This window comes from Podarcis cretensis, assembly GCF_951804945.1.
Source record: "Podarcis cretensis genome assembly, chromosome: 17".
Lineage (NCBI taxonomy): Eukaryota > Metazoa > Chordata > Lepidosauria > Squamata > Lacertidae > Podarcis > Podarcis cretensis.
In genome coordinates this window covers 22,314,579-22,341,644 of record NC_137187.1, presented here as the reverse complement: position 1 = coordinate 22,341,644, position 27,066 = coordinate 22,314,579, and the positions used below count along the sequence as shown (strand labels likewise).

Genomic DNA, 27,066 nt, shown 5'->3' with positions numbered 1-27,066 from the left:
ATAAATATTATTGCATTAGGAGTTTTGGTGCATTTTGTCCCAACCCCAGTCCCATTTTAAAACCAGAGTTATCCACATAAGCACCCAAGATATGGAACAGCCTACCAAGAGAGGTACAATGCAAGGTAAAATACTTTTGGGTATTTATTATAGGATAAATACCAGTTTCTGTCATGTGTATCAATCCAACATTTATAGATGTGTCTCCCTTCAGTGTCTTTACTGCTTACAGTGATTTGACATGGTAGTCCAGGACATGAATGATATAACAGCATGAAAAAAAGTGATTATGTGTGCGGACATATATTGCAATCCTCTCCACCATAATTTTGCATAATGAACATTTTGCTTATTTGACTATAATGATTAGGTGGACTCAACATCTAAACAGAGCAGATATATCTTATGTGTTTGTGTACACACACACACACACACACAGGCACAAGTCATGCGTAGCTGGATATTTTTTCTAAAGTAGTTTCTTTTTTTTAGCCACAGCAGCTTCCATTGCTGGGAAATGAACAGCTTTTATAGTGGCATTTAAAAGTCTGTTTAAGATAGTGGCCCGTTTCTGATTAGTTCTTATTAGGTGTCTTTAATTCAGATGTACATATGTAAGAACTGTGCATATAGCAGAGCTTTAAAAGTACTAGTTGTTGTTGCTGTCATAGTAGTTATTTTAGGCAGATACTCCTATTTGTTTCAGGAGCAATCTCCAGTGCAGTTTAAGAGAGCTAGCCTTTTTGGAATGGAGGGGTTAATTTAAATATTCTGCTACACCTGAACATCTTTCTCACATCTTTCTGGGTAGCAAGCACAACAACAACAAAATGTCCATATGGCTAAATATCTCTATTCCTTTCTCTCCACAGTTTTTGTGAGATTAGAAATGTATGTCAAGCCTGACAAGTGGTGGTGTTGTATTTTTCTCAATTCCAAGTTGCATAGCTGAAAGTGTCTGAAACATTTTGTTTATTGTCATAAAGAGATGACCTTCTACTCTTACTAGTGCTTCTGCTCTTTCTAATGCTGTCGTTTCTTGTTATATTAATGATTAAATGCATCTGCGAAAGTATATGGGACCAATTATTGCTTCAATGAAAGCTACCCAAGTATTACTCATTATCCAAGTAGCCTGAAAGTGGAACAAATTAGATGCAGCCAATTTGGGAATGCTCGAATATCTGTTATGAAATTCTGCTATAGACTCACCAAATCTGCAACCATGAGGTTTGGCTTAGCATTATGTGTGAACCAGTTTCTCATGGCTTGTTTCTTTTCAAACAAATAACGAGCAGGAGAAGCCAAGGGTTGTTCCTGGCTTACTGCTTATGGTTTGTTTGGAAGAAACAAACAAACCAGGAGCACTAGTTCACACATAATGCTAAGCCAAGCCATGTGATCTGTTTCTCCCAGAGGCAGGTGGACAGGGTGTGGCTGAGCACATTTTACAGTCACACTGCTTTCTCACCATGGCTATCCGTTACATGCGAATGGGGCCATAGTGTCATTATGCAGATAGTTAAAACAGAGTTCTACAACTATTTGTGCCAGTTCATTTAGTAGGAATTGCAGTGTAAAGTCACCACAGCTTCTTGCTGCTTCATTTGGGCACCATATAGTTTTGAGGCTCTAGGTTTTTCCTAGCATTAGTTACAGGTAGGTAGCCATGTTGGTCTGCCGTAGTCAAAACAAAATAAGAAAATTCCTTCCAGTAGCACCTTAGAGACCAACTAAGTTTGTTATTGGTATGAGCTTTCATGTGCATGCACACTTCTTCAGATACACACTGAAGAAGTGTGCATGCACACGAAAGCTCATATTGGAAGGAATTTTGAAATCCCCCCCCCCAGCATTGGCACTAATGCCCATAGTCATCCTCCTGGAGGAGGTTAATGATAACAAAGTACTTTTTATGTTATTTATTGAATATGTATACTGTACTGCATCACCCTTCAGTTGAAGAGCACAGGGCTGTTTACAACATAAAAATACAAAATGAAAACACAAAATACATAATAAAACAAAAACAAAAGAAACAATAGCCCCTCTCCCTCCAGACACATATAAGAAAGGTTCTCTGAAGGTCAGTGTTCACAGGTCATTGCAAGACAAATGTCCAGCAAATGTACTTACTAATTTCCTATACATGTAGATCATTTGTTCCCTTTTATGCTATGCATATCCTCTAGTGACCTTTTTCTCCCTGTTTAGCTTTTCTTTCCAGGTGTTACAAAGAGGATGATTTTATTTGAGACCAATCTTACTGGAGGTTTTCCTTGGAGCTTTTTAAGCAGAGGTTGGATGGCCATCTCTCATGGATGCTTCAGCTGAGATTCCTGCATTTCAGGGGGTTGAAATAGATGACCCTTGGGTCCCTTCCAGCTCTAATATTCTATGATTTAGAAATAAATTACTTGTCGCACTACAGTGTTTCTCATTTGCATGATAGTCATTTGCTCTGTTTTTTCCTCTTTTGGCATTTTACCATTCATCCCTATTTGCTTGCATGGTGCTTACACAGTTTCCAATTGATCATTCATCCCTCACTTTTCCACGTGTTTCCCCTTCACTTTCCTAACTGCAAACAGTCTGAGGTTTTTTTTTTTTAAAGAAATGTTGTGCTAAGGTGATGGAGCATGTTAATTCACTTTAATTGTGCAAACCTAAAGTTGCAGAATATGCTCGAATCATTTCTTCAAAACAGTGACAATTTGTAGGTGCCCCTGCTGGCTAAAAGGAAAAGCACAGTTAAATCAATTGAATTCAAGGCTGCTAGGGTAGATCTGATGCCAGTGCATGAGTTCAGAGATACAGATGCAGTTCCCACTGCCTCTATGAAAAGCCCTTAGAGTGCCAAACAAATGCTTGTGCTTTCTGTCTGGATAGTGGAAGAAGGGTAGATTGAGCCATCTGTTAGATGGCTGACTATGATTGGCAGCTCTCCTTTTTGAAACTTCAGTGCTCACTCACCTCGGGGAATCTGCCTTCTCCATGCATTCCTAGTGGCTGTGGTTATGTTGACAGGAGAAGGACGAGGGGAAAGAAGCTGGTTTGAATTGCATATTGATGTGGAAGATACAAGACGAAGTTGCTGTGGAGGTTCTGGTGGTTATATTGAGTGTGGTGATAAGTCCACTGAAAATGTAGCGATTTAGACTGGGGTTAATAGGTTGAGAATTATTATTATTGAAATGTAAAGTTGTTGCAGTACACAGTGCTCTAATAAGAATTATGGCATGAGGTTAAACAACCCTAATCCAGTCTCTGCCACTAGTGTTTTAAGAGTCTTAGGGCTTATGGCCTGAGGAATTGTTTGTGACTCCCTACAACCAGCGCTGGACCTTGGCCTATCACCTGGGAATGACTCCAGTACACAGAAATAGCACAATTGTTGGGTAATACATGGTGGTTGGTGCCACTTTTTTGTATCAGAACTATTCGAAGTAACAATGTCATCTTTAGAAATTATGAATATCAGTAATATGGAAAATTAAACCTTTTCTCATTGCTCAGTGGATTGTTGTTACAGCATGGTGCACTCCACTCAGTTATCTAGACTTTCTTAACATACCTCAAATGAGGCTTCGTTATATATCTAAGACTTTTTGTCAATAATGTTGTTCTCTGATGTGGAACATTGCACATTTTTGATGAGGTAGAATAATATTTTTCTCATACTTCTATTAAGGCAATGCCAGAATTTTCTAAATGGAATATGGACTTTATTCCTTTTTATTTTTTTTGCAGCGGAATACCAAAACTTAAATGTAGTGGAGAGGATGACTAGTGGAGAAGATGACTTGCTGTGTAACAGCAATGACTACTGGAGATCTAAGTTCACAACTGCAGTCAACCTTGACTGTTACCCTCATTCCTGTGGTCTAATATACCGTATTTTCCCCATGTATAAGACTAATTCCCCCCCCAAAAAAAATAACATCAAAAATTAGGGGGCGTCTTATACACGGATACATCTCTCCCCATTTTCTTAAATCTGAGTCCCCCCAAATAGGGGGTATCTTATACATGGGGGCGTCTTATAGACGAAAAAGTATGGTAGTTCCCAGACCTTCTTTTCTAAGTTTAGTATTCAGTGAATAGGTAAACAAATCTGTAAACAAATCTATGTTTTATTTGGTATTTCATTTGTATTCAGTTTTGTTTTACGAGCATTATTTTCTAGATTATGGTAGAATTAAAAACAACTAAGTAGCATTTGAATTGGTGGTTTTTGCAGAAAACACTAATTTCCTTAAAAATGCACATTTTAAAAAGAAGTGGTAGAGGGAAAGCTACAATATATTGGGCCAGATTCAATTAAGTAGTCCCCCTCCCCAGAAGCCAGTGCAATAACTTTTGCTAGTGCAATGCTGCTTTGCCCTTCTCCTCGCTTTGCATGCCCCCCCACCCCCAACTGAATCAGGGAGGTATTTGGAAACCCCAGGAACAGCATGCCAAGGAAAGAGATGGGAGATAGTTCCATCAGGAAAGCAAAAATACTTACATTAATTGAGCAATCTGGTGAATGACGCATTGAATTTCTCCCATTGCTCTTAAAAAAACCAGGACTGAATGTAAAATGGCTGTTATGAATTTGATGAAAGTTGCTCTATTTATTGTTTTGGCTTATGTACAAGTCTAGCTAAATGTGAAGCTGTAACTTGCAACCATGCTATCTTGCCTTGAAACATATAGTTAGCTATTGGGTATCTTGAGATCCATTCAATTAAATCACTAAAATTTAATATATAGATATATAAATATTTATGTACTGTACATAGAGCCTATCCGGCCAAAGATTTTTACGTCTAAGATCCACAAATATCAATGGCAAAATTAGGCATGTTCTATATTAAATCAGTGCAACTTAACTAATGGCTAACGTTGGCTAGATTGTACCCTTTATGCATATTTATAGTAAAATTTAGTTCACCTGAGTACAAACAAAGGTAACTTTGATATTTTGATAAGCTCTATATCAATGCAAGACTTATGCACATTGATAAGATACTAGCCTAATATTTTCCTTACATGCTAATTTTGAATGTACAGCAATGGCATGGGATTTTGAAATGGCTTTTTGAAATGTATTTTTTAAAAGGGAGGCCGTCAGACAGTTGATTCCCAACCTACTTTCACAAATGGTACATACCAGCAATTGATAATGGGATCACTGAGGAGGAATTTTCTCTCAGTCTTTTAAATGTGCCTCTTATTTTCTCTACAGAAAATATGCCATGTCCCCAGTGCAGAGAGCAAGACCTAGCATTGCCACACAGTAGGGTAATTAGAGTCGATTTTAGATGGGGTCTGGCTGGATAGTGGCTGATTGTCTACCTCAGGAGACACAGCCTTATGCTCTGTTTCCATGTTTATTCTTTGAAAACGAGACCATTGTAATTGTGATTGCAAACACTGTAGCTCAGCTGAAAAGCTTTGCTGAAATCACTTGTAGGTCAAATGTTTAGCTTGGGCAGTTTCTCATTTATTTTTTAAGCAAAAAGCAGCTGAGCAGTAGGAAGGTCCCAAGGCATTATACCACCAACAGCCCTAAAACCAACAGCTGGGTAATCCAAGAGTTATTGTGTAAGTGGCACTAGAAACTTTCTTGTGGTTAGATCTTGCATGCCTTGCACTCTCGATCCTTGGCTTCCACTGCAGTTATAATATTTGGTTGACTACAAGGTTCACTGGTTTGAGGCCTGTAAAACTGAGAACCTTTCCAAAGCTTCTAATTAGAGGCTTTGAGATTAAGCTGAACAAAATGTACCTACTTTCTAATAACTATTATATATGTAAAATCCATTGCTCTGAGGAAATATGTGATTATTAAAACAAGCAAGCAATTAGGAACAAAGTATGTGCGGTTGTATTATTAAACTTCCCAATCTGAATCTCATTTCATCTTGGGAGTCAATTTTCAGAAAGGTTCGGTGTAACTTCTATCATGAAGTAATAATAACAATTATAATAATTTTATTATTTATACCCCGCCCATCTGGCTGGGTTTCCCCAGCCACTCTGGGCGGCTTACAGCATATCTAAAAACATAAAACAAACATTCTTCGAAGTTCCTGTTCTCTACTCATGTATTTCTCCTTTCTCCTGTTGTTTTAAGATGTTGCTTCCATTATTGTTTTTGATCCTGTGTGTAGCTCAGTACATTAAATACATATATCATGGAAACATAAAATCATGGAATTGGAAGGGACCCAAGGGTCATCTAGTTCAAGCCCCTGCAATGCAGGAATCTCAGCTAAAGCATCCATGACAGATAGCCCCCTCCATGTTAAGGATAAGCTACCGTTCTAGGAGAGAGCTCATTTATTATTCACATCATTTTTTATATCAAGCATTATTCCCTTTAAATATATTTTAGTAGGAAATAACAGTACATTATACCCTACTGCAAAAAACTTAATTCCTAACTAAGCATATGCTGCTGAATTGTCTATTTAAAGATGGAACAATGTGGTAATAATTTGGTGAAGTAGCATCTGCACATAAAATAACGTGCTGATTACACTGGAACACTGAATGCAAAAGTTTTATTCCCACTGTTTTGACATCATCAGAAAGCCGTTATCATTCCTCTGTGGAATGTTAAAATTTAATGATCTAATTTAGCCATATCATGTGTAGTGTAAATAAAAAATAACCCTATTAACTATTCAAAATTCTTGCCACGCAATCTTTTAAGTACTGTACTTCAAAATGGTATTTAAACACCAAAACACTGTTGAAAAGGGTGGTGGGGAGAAACCTCTGAAACATGCTTAGATCATTTTCTTCTTTGTTTGCATAAGAACATTTCTCACACAAAATGAATATTATCTTTGATTAATCCTGCAACATGCTTGTAGGTCGGGTTTGCATCGCTGCTTCCTACCATACAGATTTCAGCAAACATACAGGATTTTATATATTTATTTGGGTGTCCCTTAAAATTACGATTGAGAAATGAGAACGGAGAATGAACTTCCAAAGGGACTTCTCAGTTAGAGGATTCTTCATTTGGAGAGAAATTTCCACAAAGAAGCATTGCACAAACGTAATTTCCCATCCTCTCCATCACTCTCTGAAGCCCTGTGCCCACCCCCATGAGAATTCCCCAGGTCTTCAAAGCAGATGGGGGGGGGGCATGTGAGGGACTGAAAAGGGGAGGAAAGGAAGAGGATGTCTTGTTGCAAAAGTGGAAGTGCATTCTGCTTATTGGTAGACACCATTAGATAGACTGATATTTATTACAGTTTAGACTTCTTACACTCTCTTAGGATTCCTCTGTGAGCAAATCAACATTCCTCCCTTTTCTCATACTGATGGGAAATATTGGCCAATAAAGTAAAATCTGATTTGATTTTAAATTGAATGTGTTATGAATACATTAAAAGTATCAACATATGTATCTAAGGGCTTCTCTGCACTGGAGTTACTGTGTGTTTGCAGTTGTTTGTGTTTCCATTTAATTTGCGTATTTCCATATGATGCTACCCTCTAAACACCACCTGTCTTGATGCTTCCCCCCCTGTAAATTCAGGAATAATCTGATAAATTGGGGGGGGGGGGGAAACAGGCTCTAAACCAATCCACTCGGAGTTGCAGACAATTTGCTTTGGTGCTTTGGTGTGGTTGGATCAATTGTCACTTTCTGCTACTCCCATTTCCAAGCTCACTATTTCCTTAATGCTTTCATTTATTTTCCGCTTGTGCTTGTAGGTATTTCTGGTGCACTTTTGCTTGAAGGATCCCAAAAACTGCACAAGCAAATTTACAATTGCCTAATTGTGTGCTTTTGCACACCTCTTATGCGGCGACTTAAACCCCCCCCCCCCAAAAAAAACCCCAAGGCTTCCACACTGCATGCATACCCTGTTGGTATGAGTATAATAGAATCAACAAGTTAGAAGGCAGGGCAAACGAAAAAGGGTATGTCTAATGGTATGAACAAGAAAGACTGAAGTTGCTTCTCATAGACATGTTCAAATAAGTCCAGTAAAATTTGAATAGGGGAAATGTGGATTAACAGCAAAGTAAAGCTCAACTGTGGAATAACTCTAAGTGTGGGTTTTAAAAATCCTCTTGTGCTGTAGGATGATATCAAGAAGCCTGCCTTTACAAGAATTAATAGATCATCCAGGTTGTGCACCCTCTTTTCTTTCTGGCCAAACCAGCACCTGTAGAAGCAGCAGCAAAAGAAGATTGATTATGAAATGGTTTTTTTTAAAGTTACCGGTAGATCAAACTATTTAGACCAGGCACAGGCAAACTCACCCCTCCAGATGTTTTGGGACTACAATTCCCATCATCCCTGACCACTGGTCTTGTTAGCTAGGGATCATGGGAGTTGTAGTCCCAAAACATCTGGAGGGCGGAGTTTGCCTATGCCTGATTTAGACCCTATTCCACTGTGGTAGCTTTCAGGCAGCAAGAACCCCTGACTGAGCTGCACTGAAGTGCCAGCACTCCAGATGGCCAGAGAGGGATGCTGCAGCTACCAGCCTAGCAAGGATCAAAGGACACAAGGAGCTCATAGGATCTCGTTCTTCCATCTTCTTGAACAAGCAGAGTGGTAAAGAAGGACCCCTCTTTTCTGCTGGATATAGTATCTAAGAAGTGTGTGCTGGGTGCTTGGTTGGGTTATTAGAAGGGGAAACCAAACACTTCTACTGCCACTGGATTCTTCAAAGTATTCTGCAGAAGGGGTGCAAGTACTGTTGCCCTCAAAAGAGAGAGAGAAGTAAGATTTGCTTTGAAGAACCCACTACTGGTATCTTGCTTTGAGCCGTTCCTCCCATCCTAATTGTACCCCCAGTCCTGCAGTATTGAATAAATGAGCATGAGCAGCTTCCGGAAAATAATAGTCACTGGATTTTTGTTTGCATTTGGAAATACATATGAAAAGGTCTTCTCTTGTCACAATAGAAATGGTAGCATGTTGGGGAAATTGGGGGTGCCTATATACTGGTGGCATAGGGAAGATATTTTATTATTTCTTTTGAAATCAGGAGTTGGAAAGTAGAGGTAGGAGCCGAGGGCTTACAATGTCTTACCTTCCAACGCTGACTTTATGCCAAATCTATTTTATCCAGAATTACAGCAGAAAAGTCTGTTTCATATTGATTTTTGCTCTCTACTTCCAAACTAAGTTTTGCACTCTAATTTAATCTGTCAAATGGCCAAGAGAATGACTTGCACATTTTCTAATGGATACTTGTTCACAATTCATATTCTGAACGTAGAATATATTTCTGCACTTTCCTTTCTTGACAGTGAATAGACCACAATAGGCAGCCACTTTCCCCGCCACTCATAAAAGGGTTGTCGTGTCGTGATTTCCTTTTTACACGTTTATATTAATAGCCTTACTTTCTTATCGTTACTGTATAGGGTGTACAGATGTCTATTCTGGCACCAGAAATCCAATTGGACATAGAGAGGTAGAATTGTCTTAGAATGGTCTTTACTGCCTGCCAAAGTACTGAACTGATATCAGCTGTTTTATTTATGCTTGATTTCCGGATAACAGCAATATGTTCTAAAATGTTCTCTTGGAAATCTGTGAGCCTGAGAGATGATTATACAGTATAGTTGAAAAAGGATGTGTATTGTAGAACTGCCATTTTTAAAGAACACTTTTTAAAAAGAAAGGGGTGATTAATGGGCATTTAAAGACTAAAAAACAGCTTGCATGCTGTACAAAACATTTTGCCCAATCTTATCAGTTACCTTCATCCTAGATATACAGTGAGACTCTGAAAGCTGGCATTGAGACAGAGACATAATTTTATAGTGAACTTACATATTATCTTGAATTCAGTATAAGTTGAATTTATCTAGTTTCTGCAAGGATGGAGCATCACACATTTTGTAGATTGAATAATGCAGTTATAACAACTCTCACAGTTTTTGTGTATACATATCCAAGTTCTGTGAACAATGTGATGAATAAATTAATGCAGGACTTTAGAAAACCTTTGCTAAGAAGAGTTTTATTGTAGATGTGATAATAGAGAAAAAGCCTTCTAACTGATTTTTTCTCGGGAAAACAACTATGTGCAAATTGTTTTGTTAAACAGGATGATTTTTTTGGGTAGATCATAGCAAAAAGAGGGTGGTTTTTTGTTGTGTGTGTGTGGTTGTGGTTTAAGTGTTTCAAGTCACATTTGCACATTATTATACACACCTGAGGGACGCGGGTGGTGCTGTGGGTTAAACCACAGAGCCTAGGACTTGCTGATCAGAAGGTCAGCGGTTCGAATCCCCGAGACGGGGTGAGTTCCCGTTGCTCGGTCCCTGCTCCTGCCAACCTAGCAGTTCGAAAGCACGTCAAAGTGCAGGTAGATAAATAGGTACCGCTCCGGGAGGAAGGTAAACGGCGTTTCCGTGCGCTGCTTTGGTTCGTCAGAAGCGGCTTAGTCATGCTGGCCACATGACCCGGAAGCTGTACGCCGGCTCCCTCGGCCAATAAAGCGAGATGAGCTCCACAACCCCAGAGTCGGTCACGACTGGACCTAGTGGTCAGGGGTCCCTTTACCTTTATACACACCTGAGGGAGGGTGGGCGGGTGGGGGGGTATCTTGACTCCTTGTGCATTAACTGTTTGGTTTCCCCATGCTTGCAGTGTCCCCCCCCCGAACTCCTGTTCATGAAGTTGTCATTGTGTATGTACTGTCATCTGATGCACAATGGTTGTCTCAGATCTCCACAACTCAGCTTAACTGCAAAGTGGATGTGGCTTGTGTTTTCAGATCAGATGGAAGCTGGTTTGAAAGAAGACACACTAGACAGCAGTATTTCTCAAGAAACTACAGGATAGATATGGATTGTGGCTAATGGCATGTGTACACAGCTTCAAACATGAGCAGTGTGCCAGAGCCAGAGTAAACAGTAATGTGTATAGCCGTGGTTCTGTGCTGAACCATGTTAGAATTTGAAGGGAAGTGTTGGGGACAGGGAAGGCTATGCGTTGCAATAGACTTATTGTTTGTTTCATTAATATTCTTTTTATTATTTAATTTTTGCATTCAGAATTCCATATGCCAAACAACAGGAAGCCTTGTAATAAATTATACTTTTCTACCTGAAGGCATTTATATGTAGTTAACTTTAATGAAATCTGTAGCTTGTTTTGTGTTTGGGTAACGTTGTTCAGAGAATTTCAAATGGCAAGGGTTTGAGTTAATAAGACAGCATCCAGTTTCAACAGTTATGATTCAAAATTGTTTTAATTGTTGAAGCTTGTCGAAGTGTGTAAGGAAAAGTACTTTTCACTTCTTAAAAATGCAGTATTCATACCTGCCTTTATTGAAAAGCGGATGCATAGCATAGCAATGCAATATTTAATGTTTGATCAGTCCCTAGATGAGTTTTTTCACTACGTTCAGAAACTGTATTTACATTTTCCCTTTAGCTTATATATGAGAACATGTACATGCTATTTGAGACTTTTATTTTTAGCTATTGTTAGCAATACAAAGCAAATCCATAAGGAAGCCATTGTTCCTTAAACAAGTCATTAGATATCTACTTGGACTGGCTTCTAATTTAAAATTGAGGACGTTAGAGTCAGGATGGTTTATTCTTAGAAAAAATGGCTTCTCTCTGGCCCATAACACACTTTTATTCAAACCCTAGTCTCTGATCCAGCACTGCTTCAAGACAGCAGTACCAGAAGTGGGAGAAAAAAAGGAAGCAGGGTGTTTAAACTAGATATATGTCCACCTGGAGAGAAGAGAGGTAGATGTGTTGGAAAAGAATCAGGATGACTAATATTCTATGATGATGTCCGTATTCTAATCAACTTCAAAGGCAAACCCACAGTGATAGCCCTCACCATAGAAATCAGATGACAATAGTAAAGTTATCTTAAAATTTCCTCCTACATCAACACAGCAAAGCATTTGTAAAAGTAAGAGGATTTTAGTTCCTCCTTATTCTCTGTACTCCTATGCATTGGCCAATGTTCTTTCATACTACCTCTGAAAGGCACAAAAGAACACCCACAAATTACTCCAATCAATGTCTGTTGTTGTTTGTTGTTTAGTCGTTTATTCGTGTCCGACACTTCATGACCCCATGGACCAGAGCACGCCAGGCACTCCTGTCTTCCACTGCTTCCCACAGTTTGGTCAAACTCATGCTGGTAGCTTCATCAATGTCTGTAGAAACATGCAAACATATTATATAAAAGAGTAGCACATGTATTTCACTCCCTGCTAGATGTTTGAATCTCAGAGATTGTTCCATAGTTCATCAGCAGGGCCGTCTTACCCATAGGTGCTAGGGCTGAGAGTCCGGAGATTGGGAAGAGCCGACAGCCGCTGCCAAGTGGAGCAGAGCCCATTGGAGCGCCACAGCTCTTCTGCTGTGGGTGAGCGAGGTGCTGAGGCAGCCAGCTGGCTCCGTCCTCCTGCGTGCCTGGGATTGGCGGTCGGTCGAGAGGCCCGCCCAGCACACACTGCTCACACGAGCCTCGGGCTCAACTGTTGTTGCACTGGGCTCTGCTTGCGCGCCCGGCCCCGGCCTTGCTCTGCTGCCGCCGCCACCTTGAGCTCCTCTTTTGTTGCTGAAGTGGCCGGCCAAGGTCAACAACTTTGTTTTTTTTTTTTTTTTAAAAAATAATTTTTATTCGTTTTTCAAACACATAATAAAAACAAAACAAGACAAACAGAAGAAAAACAAGAAAATCAAAACACACAAAACAATTAAACCAATATAACTTATAACTTCAAGATCATCATTTCATACCCTTCTTTCTTTTGACTTCCCCATACCTCCCCATCCCTGCATCCTTGTTTAGTGATTCTTTAGCAACCCTTTAGTCAATTGTCTTAATTCCCTTCCATAAAATTTCCTTTAGTTTTTTAGTTACTGCTGCAATTCTCTACCTCTTACCCCCTGACATCTTAACATTCCTCAATTTTGCAATAGTTTTTAAGATATATTTTAAATTTCTTCCAGTCCTCTTCCACTGTCTCCTTCCCCTGGTCGCGGATTCTGCCCGTCATCTCAGCCAGTCCCATAAAGTCCATCACCTTTGTTTGCCATTCTTCCAGAGTAGGTAGTTCTTGCATCTTCCAATACTTTGCCAGTAGAATTCTTGCTGCTGTAGTGGCATACATAAAGAAAATCCTATCCTTCTTTAACACCAATTGGCCAACCATGCCCAAGAGAAAAGCCTCTGGTTTCTTAGGAAAAGTCCACCTAAGGACCTTCTTAATTTCATTATAGATCATTTCCCAGAAAGCTTTAACCTTTGGGCAGGTCCACCAAAGGTGGTAAAAAGTGCCTTCAGTCTCATTACATTTCCAACACTTATTGTTAGGCAAGTGATAAATTTTTGCAAGCTTGACTGGGGTCATGTACCACCGATAGATCATTTTCATAATGTTTTCTTTTAAAGCATTACATGCAGTAAATTTAATACCGGTGGTCCATAACTGTTCCCAGTCAGCAAGCATAATATCATGACCAATATCTTGTGCCCATTTAATCATAGCTGATTTCACCGTTTCATCCTGTGTATTCCATTTCAACAGCAAGTTATACATTTTTTATAAGTTCTTAGTATTGGGTTCCAACAATTCTGTTTCTAGTTTTGACCTCTCTTTCTGGAATCCTATTTTCCTGTCCTGTTTGAATGTCTCATTTATCTGATGATAATGCAACCAATCTCGAACCTTGGGCTTTAATTTCTCATAACTCTGAAGTTTAACCTTTTCACCATCATATTCTAAAATTTCATGATATTTTGGCCATTTAGAGTCCATATTAAGCTTTTTTACTTCCCTCGCTTCCATTGGTGACACCCACCTGGGGGTTTTACTTTCCAACAGATCTTTATATCGGATCCAAACCTTATACAGTGCTTTCCTTACAATATGGTTTTTAAATCCTTTATACACCTTTACCTTGTCATACCATAAATATGCATGCCAACCAAAACTATTGTCGTACCCTTCCAGATCCAAAATGTCCGTGTTCTCAAGAAGTAGCCAGTGTTTCAACCAGCAAAAAGCTGCCGATTCATAGTAAAGTCTTAAGTCCAGCAGGGCAAACCCCCCTCTGTCTTTTGCATCAGTTAAAATCTTAAATTTTATTCTGGGCTTTTTGCCCTGCCAGACAAATTTTGATATGTCTTTCTGCCACTTCTTGAAACAGTCCATCTTATCCACAATCTGCAGCATCTGAAATAAAAATAACATTCTAGGCAATACATTCATCTTAATAGTAGCGATTCGGCCTAACAAGGAAAGTTTCAGCCTTGACCATATTTCCAGATCTTTCTTTACTTCTAACCAACATTTTTCATAATTATCCTTAAATAAGTTCACATTCTTGGACGTTAAGTTTATCCCCAGGTATTTTACCCTTTTCGTTATTTCCAAGCCTGTTTCATTCTGAAATCTCTCTCTTTCTTCCATTGTTAAATTTTTCTCCAACACTTTCGTTTTTTGTTTGTTCAATTTAAAACCTGCTACTCGACCAAATATTTCAATTAGTTCTAATACTCTTTTAGTGCTAGTGTCTGGCTGTTGCAGGGTCAATACTAGGTCATCTGCAAATGCTCTTAGTTTGTAGTGTCTAACTCCGACCTGAACTCCTTTAACCAACTGGTCCTTTCTAATCATATTTAACAAAACCTCCAGGACTGATATAAAAAGCAGAGGGGATATTGGGCATCCCTGCCGTGTACCTTTTTCTATAAAGATTTCTTCTGTTACCACATTATTTACAATTAACTTAGCTTTTTGTTTAGTATATATTGCACCTATACCGTTTTCAAAACCTTGGCCTACCCCCATCCCTTGGAGATTCTTTTTCATAAAAGTCCAACAGATGTTGTCAAAGGCTTTCTCCGCATCCACAAAAATCAGAACTGCCTTCCTGTTAATATCAACGTCTAACAACTCCAAAATGTCTATAATGTTCCTCACATTGTCTGACATATGTCTCCCTGGGAGAAAGCCTGTTTGGTCCTTATGAATCTCCTCTATCAACACTCTTTTCAATCTTTTTGCCAAAATGTCTGCAAAAATTTTATAATCCACGTTAAGTAAAGATATAGGGTGGTAGTTTCTAACCTGGTTCTTCTCAGTCTCTGTTTTCGGTATAAGTGAAATAAAAGCCTCTTTCCACGATTCAGGTGCCTTTTTCCCCTCCAAAATTTCATTGCAAACTTGCTTCAGTGGTTGTATCAGCCATTCTTTCAGCACTTTGTAGTATTTAGCCGTCAGGCCATCTGGTCCTGGTGATTTTCCCAGTTTCATGCTTTGAATGGCACCCTCTATTTCTTCTTCTGTTATTTTCTCATTTAAGATCCTTTTGCTTTGTTCTGAAATTTTTGGTAGACCGTATTTTCTGATAAATTCTTCTATTTCTTGTTCGTTAACTGGCCCTTGTGCATACAGTTTCTTAAAAAAACTTTGAAAGCAATTATTTATCTCATTAGGTTTGTGGATACTTTTTCCATCCATTTCTAGACTTGTCACAGTGTTCAATTTCTGCCTTTTTTTCAGTTGCCATGACAGAAGTTTCCCACATTTATCCGCTGATTCAAAAGTCTTTTGTCTCATTTGCTTTATCTTCCATTCTATCTGTTGATTCATAAGCTCCATGTATTGCATCTGGTAAAACTTTATTTCTCTCAAGATCTCATGGGACTTTGGTTTAGACCTCAATTTCTTCTCTCCTTCTTTTATTTTTTCTAAGATTTTTTTCTTTCCTCTCATTTTGTTTCTTCCTCTTTATAGAATTCTGTTGAATTAGGAAACCTCGCATCACGGCTTTACTTGCGTCCCAAATTGTTCTTTTCTCCACTTCTGTTCTCAAATTTATCTCAAAGTAATATTTTAATGTTTTAAGGGCCTTCTTATAAATCTCCTCATCTCTAAATAGGGTGTCATTCATTCTCCATCTAAAGGATCCAGTTGTTGTTAGTTTCATCTCCATCTTCACGGCGTTATGGTCGGAGCAGGTTTTTGGGCAGATTTCTACTTTTTTTGTTCTTTGCGCCAGGCTGCTAGAAATCCAAATTTGGTCTATTCTTGTCCATGTCATTTTTGCCTCAGAAAAGAAAGTTCCCTCTCTCTCAAGAGGGTTCCTTGTTCTCCAAATATCAATCAAGTCCATAGTTTCGGTCATTTCAAAAAAAGTCTTTGGTAGTCTCCCTTCTTTTGAAATCACTTGTCTCTGTGCTTTATCCATGTTTGTTGAGACAACTCCATTCATATCTCCCATCATTACGATTTTATAGTCTATAAAGTCGATTAGTGTCTCATGCAGCTTCTTAAAGAATTCGGCCTTCCCTTCATTTGGGGCGTATACTCCGACTATCAAAATCTTTTCTCCTTGAATTTGTATTTCAATTGCCAGGTACCTTCCTTGTTCATCTTTAAATATCAATTTTGGAACCAACTTTTCCTTTGCATAGATCACCACACCTCTTTTCTTCACTTTGTCTGATGAGATAAATTCCTGTCCAAGCCTCTTATTTATCAGTAATTTCCTGTGTATTCTGGCAATATGGGTTTCTTGTAGACATATTAAATCTAATTGTTCTTTCTTCAAAATGTGAAAAACTTGACGTCTTTTCCGAGGAAGGTTCAAGCCGTTACAATTCCAGCTAAGAAGTTGCAGAGACATTTTGTATTTAAGTACCTGTTCCTCCAACTGCTCCAAGCTTCTGTTCTTCCTCCGATGGTGGTGGTAAAAGTCCAAATGATAAATTTGCTATGTCAGGTGGTTCTTTCTCCTCTACAGTTCCTTTCTGCAGGTCCTCCACGTATCTCTCCAGAAACTGTTCTTTATCCTGAATTGTTCTTATTTTGATCTTCCTTCCTTTAAAGTTGAAGGACAGTCCTTGTGGGAACTCCCATCTAAATGGTATGGTATTTTTCTTCAGCACGTCAACCAAATTTTTATAGAGGGTTCTCACCTCTAAGATGTATTTGGGGATGTCTTTAAAGATCTGTATTTGACTATTTTGGATCACCAGTGGCTTTTGATAGTGTAGGTTCAGTATTTTATCTCTTTCTTCCTTTGATCTCAGTGTGATAAGACAATCCCTTGGTTTCTTGTCCTGCCTCCTGCCCAGTCAAAAGGCTGTTGTTATCTCAAATTCATCTTCTTCGGCCCATTCCTCTTGCCAGAAAGCTATAAAGTTCTCTTTAAGGAATTCCACAAGGCTGTCCCCTTCCCTTTCAGGAACCAATCTTAATTTTAAATTTTTCTCTTTCCTCTGAAGTTCCAGTAGAGAGAGGGTTGCATCATGCTCATTCACTTTTTTAATGATGGGCCCAAACTTTTCCCTTGTCTCCTCTGCAGTGTTTTTTGCACTTTCCGCAATCTTTCGTGTTTCAGAGCTCTCTTGAATTAATCTATTTATAGAATCTGTGTTAGACGTTACGCTGGCTGTATTTACGTCCAATCTTGCTGTCAGCTCTGTCAATTTTTTGGAATTCTCTGTCGACAGCTTTGTCAATGCTTCCAAGGATTGGTTTATTTTAAGGAGTGCCTGTGTCATAGGATCCATAGAAGCTGTTACTGCTTTTTCCTGTGCAGCTGGTGTTGTGCCTGATATTGAGCCCCTTTTCTTCTGAGATTGCTTTGCTTTAAGCCTTGTTACTATCTCTTCTGTTGGGCCACTCATATCCTCAAGGTCGTTCTCACAGAAATAGTTTCCAAGTGGAAAATCCCACTGTTTCTTTTTCAGTGCAACAGTTTCACTTGAGACCCTCTAGAGGGAGCATTCAATTGTATCCAAATAGCAAGGAAAAACAAAGGAGCAAGGAAGCATAACAGTAGCCAACAATTTCCAAAATCCACACTATAAATTCTCAGTCTTTCAATATAACCAAAGATGCAGCAGGCTAAATTAAAGTCCAGTAACTTCGTTTCAGACAAATCCCCACTTTGCACCGTTTAGTATGACAGTTCATTTCCCGGTGCCTTATTTGGGCAGCCCGACCTGGGGAATTTGGCAGTGAAAGGTCTTATTTTCCCGTTAATTTTTCAGCAGATTATCAATGTCCAAATCCCTTCCCCCCTTCTCCTGCCTGTCGGGGGGGAAGTTTAAGTCCGATGTCAGGTTTGACAGTTAAAAAAAAAAGAAAAAAATTTTCCCTTCAAATGCAGCTTGCTTTTTCGTTGCTTTGTTTATCCTGCAGCTCCGGGGAGGCAGACTTCCTTAGTTTATGCCTTTCCCGTTTTCAGCCAAATTTCCAATTTTAATGTCCCGTCAAACTCTCAGTCTTACTCACGGGTGTTGTAGTCAATTTTCAGTTGCAGGAAGGAATCGGCGCTCTCCGCTCATGGCGACGCGGCTTCACTCCGCTAGCTGGGTGACGACTCTCAGCACCGCGCTTACCCCGATGCCGCTCCGAAGCCTTTAAAAAGGCTCCTTTACCGTACCGGGGGGCGCGAAAGGTGCCCACCGAATCTCCTTTGTTCACAGGCTCCGCGCCTGTGATTTTAGGGGTCCCCCGCTCGCCGTAGCGGGTCGGACCCGAACTAGCGGAGCAGTCCTGCCTCGGAGCTCGAGGCTAGGACCGCCATTAAGCGCTGGCGCCGACCGGAAGTCCAAGGTCAACAACTTTGGGGTCCCCCCTCCAAAAGGTTGATAACTCTGGGTAACCTGGGTGCGTGTGTGCGCACAGGGTGGATCTTTGCACCCCGGTGCCGCATATGCTTAAGACGGCCCTGTTCATCGGTATGAGTGGGAGCCAGATACCTATCCCATTAAATCACCTGCACTCTTTAAACCCCCTTGCAACTTTAAGCTTCCTATTTAATGTGAGAAAACTATAAACACAAGTTCTCAGGATACATGTATTCTCTCTGTTGCTGTGGAGTGAGCATGTTCGCTTCCTAGTGTGTATCGAGACAAAGGATTTTTCAAGGAAAAGGCCAAATGAAGTCAGTCCAGTTTTTAAGCGTAAGTTGTAACCAAGAATAAAAGTTTTTTTCCGGGGGGTGGGGAGAACCTTCCTCATACATAGGAAGCTTATCAATCTGTAGAATCTACTGGGGGGGGGCAAATAATGGTGCTGTGTGTAGTGCTACTAGTCACTGTTCTAGTCAGTTAGCTACGCTGTCTTCCAGGATATTTTGTGCTTTCTATTTTCTCTCCCACTCCGTTTTCCATTCCCCACTCCCCATACCAGTCATCTAGGTTTCTGTGGCCACCGAGCTTGGTGAGTCCTCCCTGGCTATTTTTGGGATTGCCCCCTTTAGATGTCTGCTAAAGATTTGTGTGTGTACTACAGCTGATAGCACACACACACGGTTATGTGTGGATGGTGCTGTTTTTTCTACATAAACTACAGTACTTGAATCTGAACTTCAGAAAAGGAGGGAATGTTTCCTCTCTTTTCCATTTAGAACTATAGAATTTGAATTCTCAGGTTTTTATTATTATTGGAAGCTGTTGTATTCTAGTTCTGCTACTTAATAAAGCTGACCCCCCCTTCAATATTAAATTATCACCTGATTTTGTTACCTGTGAATACCAATGGAAGCCTAAAGGGGAAGTTAATGGTTGTGATTCTAGATCAATGATTCCATTCAGAGTTGTTTTTCAGACAGTTTAGCTATCTATCTGTCCAGCTATCTATCTATCATCTATCATTAAATACATAATTTCATGTTTCTAAGCTGAAATGCTATTTATTTAATCAACCACATGTGGCCTGATTTGGGCACATTTTGACTTCAATAAAAGCTGAAATTGACACGCAGTGCAGATCTTTCTACAATTGTTTTTACAAAATCACTTCATTTTGGCGAACAGTTGTCATAAGTCTTTCAAATTTTATCCACCTGGGAAGTGGTGATGAGAGTACAGTAGTGGAAACTCTTGTTAACATGTTTAAGCAGAGAATCCTGCTGCCATCTCATTTTGCAATGTGTCACTTTAAACACTTTCACCATCCATCCTTTAACCTAATGAGGCATTCATTCCCTGACTGTAGGTCCTTCTGCACTCCAAATGGTGCATCTATAGACAAGAGGCAGGTATTGGCAAACTTGGGGCAACCAAAGGCTTGCAAAAATACAAAATAACTTTAGGGTCTGGGATTGGGGGGGGGGGGGAGGAACCAAAACACACAATGAGGACTGAACATGTTCAGTGGGCACAGAATGCTGTGGGGAACCAAAAAATGTGAGGTAAGTCATGGAGTAGTCTGAGAAAGGGCAGGGCTGGCTGGCTGGAACCCTGAACAGGAGTTGAGTCATTTGGAAAAGAAGACCAGGGAGATGGGGAATGGCTGGTTGGTTGACTGGCTGGTCAAAAGAGGCAACTGAAGAGGAAGGCACACAGCAGCCCCAGAGGTTTCAATGATCAGATATTAACAGAGGTTCACTCACAAGCCAAGGAGTGTGGAGGCAGTAAGAAGGATGTTGGATGGGCATTTATATTTCCTTGTTTTCCCCCTCTGTTGTCCTTTGCTCCTTTTCTTGACTTATCTCTCCCCTTCTTAGAGAGACAAGCAGAAAAGGATGGGGGAAGAAACACTTAGGCTTGTTTCCACTGCCGGTCACGTTAGTCTCATGTTTGTCATGACTATTAATTTCAGTGGGTCTACTCTAAGTAAGACTAGCATTGGCTACAGCCAATATCCACTGTGATTCAACTAAGCTGCTTTGGGCAGAGAACAAGGACCACTCATGCAATGGGATTTCCCCACTCCATGTCCAGCACCTCCTGTACCCTCTAAATCTGTTTGGGAGGGTTAGGGAAAACCCCAGTACAGGCTGAGAGACATGCAGTGGGAAGAAAACAAAGAAAGTCTCTGCTGCATGAACAGAGTTCATTCCATGCATCCATAACCACATTGAATTCTACCCCAAGATACAATGCGAGTACTGTAGAGAGAACCATCTTATTGGTTGCATAAGTCATTTCCTGGTTCACACTGAGAAGCTATTTTTAAATTGTCCCTAGGATATTAGGTTTCCCCCCCACCCTGAGTTTAAAATTTGGGAGGAAAAAACCCTGGAAATAAGTGGGAGGCCTAGCATTTTTATTTATTTTTGTGTGTGACTCGTGAACATAGTGTACTTTTCAAGGCTTTTTACCAAGAGAACACTTGTTTTATTGAAGCCTGAACAAATTATAGCTGATATCAAAGGTTTCTGCAGCACTGCCTACAAGTTGCTGGAAGGTCAGTGTAAAAATATATCACTCTGATTCTGCTAGGGAAGAATGGCTATTGTTGCAACGTGCTCTAAAATCCTTTTCACATCTAAGTGGTGCCTGACAAATGTTTGTTCTGTAGGTTATATGGGAAGTGTAATCATCTCCGTTACTGCCCCTGTAACAAGCTTTATCAGGGTATATCTTGTTTTTGCTTTAATTCTAAAAACTAGTGACTCTAAGTGAAAGGAGTCTTTAACAGTTCGGCCCTGCAGGTTTAGCAATTACTGAATTCCATTTCTGAATCTGACCTAGTAATCTATGGTAGTGAAAGCTTGGATTCATTAGTTAATTGGGAAGAACATATCTAAGAACTCTTTTAGTTGCCTGTTGTTTTTAAATTACTATTATTTATAAGATTTTATTAATCCATCACAATAAAAAACCCAATATAATCTAAACCAAAACCAAACCAAAACAAAACAAAAAAAGCATACTAATTCCATTTTCACAAGTAAATCTTAACTTGATCCACACAGAGAAAGCTGAACCCTCCCAGCTCTCACCCAGGAGCTTCCCTTTCTTCTCGCAACTTCCCATCCTGAAAGATCTTCCTTTCCCTGCCTCTCAAACAGGGTCCTTCATCAGCTATCCATCAGCGCTGATCTGCCCACTGCAACTCGAAGAAAAGGCAAACAGCTTCTGCAGGGAACACACTGGCGAAGCAGTACTCAGCTTCCTTCTCCCCCTGCCCTCTTCCAGACTTCATGTATAATTAGCGTTTAGAATCCTAATTAGATGTTTGAGCTAGTCCATGATTTGATTCAAGGCCTGGACTGGGGTGGCATGCACAGGCATATCAATTGCACCTCTAGTATCTATGGTCTGACCTTGTCGATTACATATGCATTCTACTTGTAGGATGAGTTCACAGTACTTTCTCACATGACTGATAGGCCTGGCCTCATCTGGATTTCACTCTGCTTCAACAGATCAATGATCTATGAAACATCAATATGTCCCCATCAATATGCCTTATTCCCATACAACCACCCTCAAAATTTGAATAACTCTGAATCTGACTGGAAACAAACATCTAAAAAATTCCCCTTTGAATTGCTTATGGATGCAGCATATTCCATTTTTTTGCACATTTAGAGTGGGGGGAATAAATGGAAAATGAAAAAGAAAAAGTTCTACAAGATGCCTCTGTTTTCATTGTCTGATCTGCAGCTTTTATATTTCCAGTCTCCAGTGAATAGAAGCTCAAATATGTATTTTTCAACAAGTGATGTTTTCAATTGGTGTATATGAAAATCTCTGAATAGTCTTAAAACATGGTGTTTGAAATAGGGATCACTGTCTTCTGAAAAATGATATATATATATTTATTACATTTTCAGGCTTTACATTTTAAACTGCAACCCTTCTTAGTGTTCTACAATGTTGTCACATCAGAAAATATTCTTGTAAAAAAATATTGTGAATAGCTGTAATTTTTTGGGAAAGTTTATTTATTTTTTCTTTTTAAAGAATTGTTTCACATCTGAATGTTATTCCACGAGGGATGTATTTCATCAATAAATTAACAGTGGCTTATATATTAATCCCTTCTCAAACTGCAGGAAGATGTGAAGTCTCACAGCAAATGCTGTAATCTCATAAGCTATCTTTTATGCAATTGTTTTTCATGCTTGACGTTCATTGTACCTTGAATTTAGAGAGAATTTGATTGCATGGGGGGGGGGAATTCAATGCAGTTCTTCCTTTGTGAACCCCCATCACTGATGTCAATAGGAGACAAAACGAGTGTGCTGGCCTAATAGCAATGAGTATCATCTTTCTTTAAAATGAATGAGAGTGCTTAACCTGGTCAGGTAAAAAGAGGTATAAAAATAATATGATTAGTTCTGAAATATATCAATTTAATCATATAGCAGCAATTACTACAATGACTCTTCAATCCATCATTTGATTCTAATTGATGGTTGTTATGACATTTGAAGTTTTATTTCTGATGTTCTCTTGTAAGCAAGCATAATGCATAAGTCTGAAGCAGGAATTAGATGTATTGTGATGGAGAAGTATTCTCATTGAGAAAATACACTGTTTAATACATTAGATACATACATAACTGGGAGTAAGTTCCAAGTTAGCAGGATTTGCTTTTGAGTAGGATGGCACTGAAAGCTTACTTTTAAAAAGAGCAAGGAAAGAGATACCTTTTAAATAACTTGTTGCAGAAGTGGAGATGTTAGTGAAAACTGTTCTTATTTGCAGAATATATTTTAACTCTGAAACTTGCTTACTTAATTTGTATAAATACCTATACTCTCAGGTCTCAGGGTGGTTACAACATGAAATCACAGTGTAAAATCACAAAATTTATAATAAAACTAAAGGTGTTGCCACCTTTCAGACCTCTCATGGAAGAGGCCCACAAAGAACTACCTCAGAAGATGATCTCAGGGTCAGGTTAGGTTCATATAGAAAGAGGCAGCCTTAGAGGTATTGCAGTCCTGAGTTGTTTAAGGCTTTATAGGTCAAAACCAACACTTTGAATTGGGCCTGGAAACAAACCAGTAGCCAGTGCAGTTGGACCAGGATTGGTGTAATATGCTCAAACCCTGGTGAGCATCCTGGCCGCTGAATTCTGCACTAGCTGAAGTTTCCAAACCGTTTTCAGAGACAACCCTACGTAGAATGCAATAATCTAACCTTGAGGTTACCAGAGCATAGAATGTAGGCTATCCCTGTCCAGATAAGGGCACAGCTGGGCCACCAACCAAAGCTGATAGAAGGCACTCAGTGCCACTGAGGCCACCCAAGTCTCAAGTGACAGCAAAGGATCTAGTTCTCCCAAACTACATACCAGTACCTTTAGAGGAAGTGTAACTCCATCAAGAGCAGGCAACCTCCCAGCCATCCAGTCTAAGGAACCACCAACTAACAGTGCCTCAGTCTCATCTGGATTGAGTTTGTTTGTTGGCTCTCATCCAGTCCATTATCGAGGCAAGATACTTGTCCAGCATTTCCACTGCCTCACCTGCAGATGTAAAGGAGAAGTAGAGCTGAGTGTCACCAGCATATTACTGACAACGTACACCAAACCTCCAGATTACCCCAGTGTTTTCATGTAGATGTTGAACAGTATAGGGGATGGGCTTGAACCCTGCAGAACCCCACATTGAAGGCTCTACAGGGCTGAAAAACACTCCCCAAGCAACACCCTCTGGGAATGACCATCTAAGTAGGATCGGAACCACTGCAAAGCAGTGCCACCCACCCACCCCTAACTCTAGACAGCTGCTCCTGAAGGATACCATTGTCAATCGAAAGCTGCTGAGAGGTCAAGGAGAATTAACAGGGACACATTTCCCCTGTCTCTCTCCTGACAGCGGTCATGATACAGGACGACCAAAGCAGTTTCTGTGCCAAAACTGGGTCTAAACCCTGATTGAAATGGATCTAGAAATGTTAATAATATTTTGTCATTTTCAGTTAGCCTCTCTCTCTCTTTCTCTTAATTAGTTTTTCAAATACATTTTCCAAATACCACATAACATCATATCTTATACAATATTTTTAGGACTTCCATCAGCTACGCCTAATGATTTTCATTCTTCATCACTTAGTCTTGCATTTCATTATTTTCACTATTACTTTTAAAAATCCATAACTAACAGTCCTTTTCATAAATTTTACCTGCAATATTTCATATACTCCTCCTTACAAAACTTATTGCAGTCCTACTAGTGTATTCAATTGATTACAGTTGATTTTCAATAGTTTGTATATTTACTCCAATCTTCTAAGAACCTCTGATCCCGCCAGTTTCGAATTCTTCCTGTCATTTTATCTAATTCTGCATAGTCCATTAATTTCATCTGCCACTCTTCTTTCGTCGGTAATTCTTCTTGCTTCCATTTCTGTGCCAATAGCTTTCTCACTTTTTCTTGCTTATACTGCCATGAAAAATAGTTGAGATCCTTGAAAAATGTGCACCATGTGATCTCCTGCAGACAATTCAAACATGCATTATTTGGTGAAGGCAATCTCAAGGATGTCTTAGCCAGCACAGACCAAATCCCACAAAGTTTTCATATCATCTAACTTCAGTAGAGGCAGTTTGCTCCTTCAGCAGTAAATTACTGGGTAAAAGTCTCTGAATTACAATATTTATTTGAAATAGCCCTTTGTCTCTTCTGTAGAGGCTTCACGTAAGAGCAAAAAGTGAAGGACTACAGTCTTACAGTAGTCCATGTAGTTGTGGCATATAAATTGATCCCAAACTACAGCATAAATTCAACTGTAATAACTTCAAGGCTAATTAGAATACTGACATTCTAACACATATGTTAACATGAGGGGACTATTTTCTATTGTTTATGCAGGCTTGTTACTGTGATGGTTCCATCGGTTATAAAGTTGCTGGAGTTCATCCATAAGAAAAAAATCCATGTACTACTACAATGACAATTTGGTGGATTTCTTTGATGGTTTCATTTTTGGATTGCCTTCTTTGCATATGAACTTCTTAAAAATATCTATTTTTTTTTCTTCCCAGTGTACCTGCAGGAAAGACATGGTGACAATATCAATGGATATCTTTGTAAGGAAGTTTCAGCCAGACAGATACCATCTGTGGAAACAAGGGAAGGATTTATACACCATTGATCATACAAAGCCCACCCCTGAAATGACACCTGAGGTAAAGGTCTGGTTGCAGAGAAGAAGGAAAACAAAGAGATCTTCCAGGTGGTAATGAATGTTTTGCACTCCATATAGTTGAAGTTTAAATATGATATAATTTCTGTTCTTTTTCAGTGCTTCTCTCCCCTCTCTTCCACTTCTCTCTGCCATTTCCTTTTAAGTTGTTCATTTATTTTAGTCACAGTTAATTTGTGTCTCCTTAAAACCTAGCAGTGAGCTTGAGGGCAAAAGAGTCATATTTCACAATGATAATACTCATTGAAGAAATATATTCATTTTTAAAAGTTTAATGAGAATGCATTACTGAAATTTATATATGTGGAGCTCTGAGCACTAATATAGTATTTGTTCTGTATGAAAATATGCATTTATTTTTTTTGCTGAATCCCAGTCCAGAAAAGCATTATTGAGGAGAACTGAGTGAAACACTATCCTTTAGATATTGCAATGAAAATTTCCAAACAAAATCTTTACTTATTTATGTCTCCTCGAGTTTGCTGTAGCCTCTGGAAAGAGTCTATCCAGAGGCAGATACATAGTTGGCAGAATGATCAAAAGGTATTGCCAATACCTGGTTATTTATGCTACAGCTCAATAGTGGATTTGAATTTTCTTATTGGCAGTTTCCCCCCCAAATATTCTTCTTGTAATTTTGCATTGCGTCCCGTGACGTGTTCTTCTGTCGAATCAGAGTCTCCTAACCTTATAATATAAAAATGCTTTGTATGATACGTCTCTCTTAGAACTTTTTTTCACTTTGCATTAGTTCTATTTCTCTCTCTCTCTCTCTCTCTCTCACACACACACACACATCTTGATCTTGATACAAAGTAATCTGGACATTATCTGTTACCCTTCCTGACCTTTGCCATTCTGATTCTGAACCACCATCACCCCCCAAAAACCAGCCACCGTAAGAATGTTATATTTTTAACAAACGTGTACTGTTTAATCATCAACCCACATATAGTCTAACATTTACATGTTGAGAACCTGTGGGCTTTAATGTGTGTGTCATATAATTGTGCAATGATGCTCTTGTATTGCTGCAGAGAACTGGCAACTTTATTATACAACTGCCATTTGCACTTGGCAGAGAAATTATTTCCTTGTCAGTACAACCCTTATTTATCTGGATAGCCAATTTAAAAGTTAAAATTAAAAGTGGAGACATTATAGTAATTATGTTGAAAGTTTTATCAGATGAGTGCATG

The 27,066-nt window shown here is 39.3% G+C and overlaps 1 protein-coding gene across 4 annotated transcripts in view; it reads left to right on the top strand.

The window, feature by feature from the left end:
• KDM4C (lysine demethylase 4C) overlaps nucleotides 1-27,066 on the top strand; it is a 197,579-nt gene that overhangs the window by 72,356 nt on the left and 98,157 nt on the right. For 3 of the 4 annotated variants that reach the window (XM_079959232.1, XM_079959233.1, XM_079959235.1), the window contains exon 10: nucleotides 25,707-25,900. In XM_079959232.1, the coding sequence (XP_079815358.1) occupies nucleotides 25,707-25,900 (194 nt within the window). The remainder of the gene's footprint in view (nucleotides 1-25,706; nucleotides 25,901-27,066) is intronic. The other variant, XM_079959234.1, reaches the window with a different exon arrangement.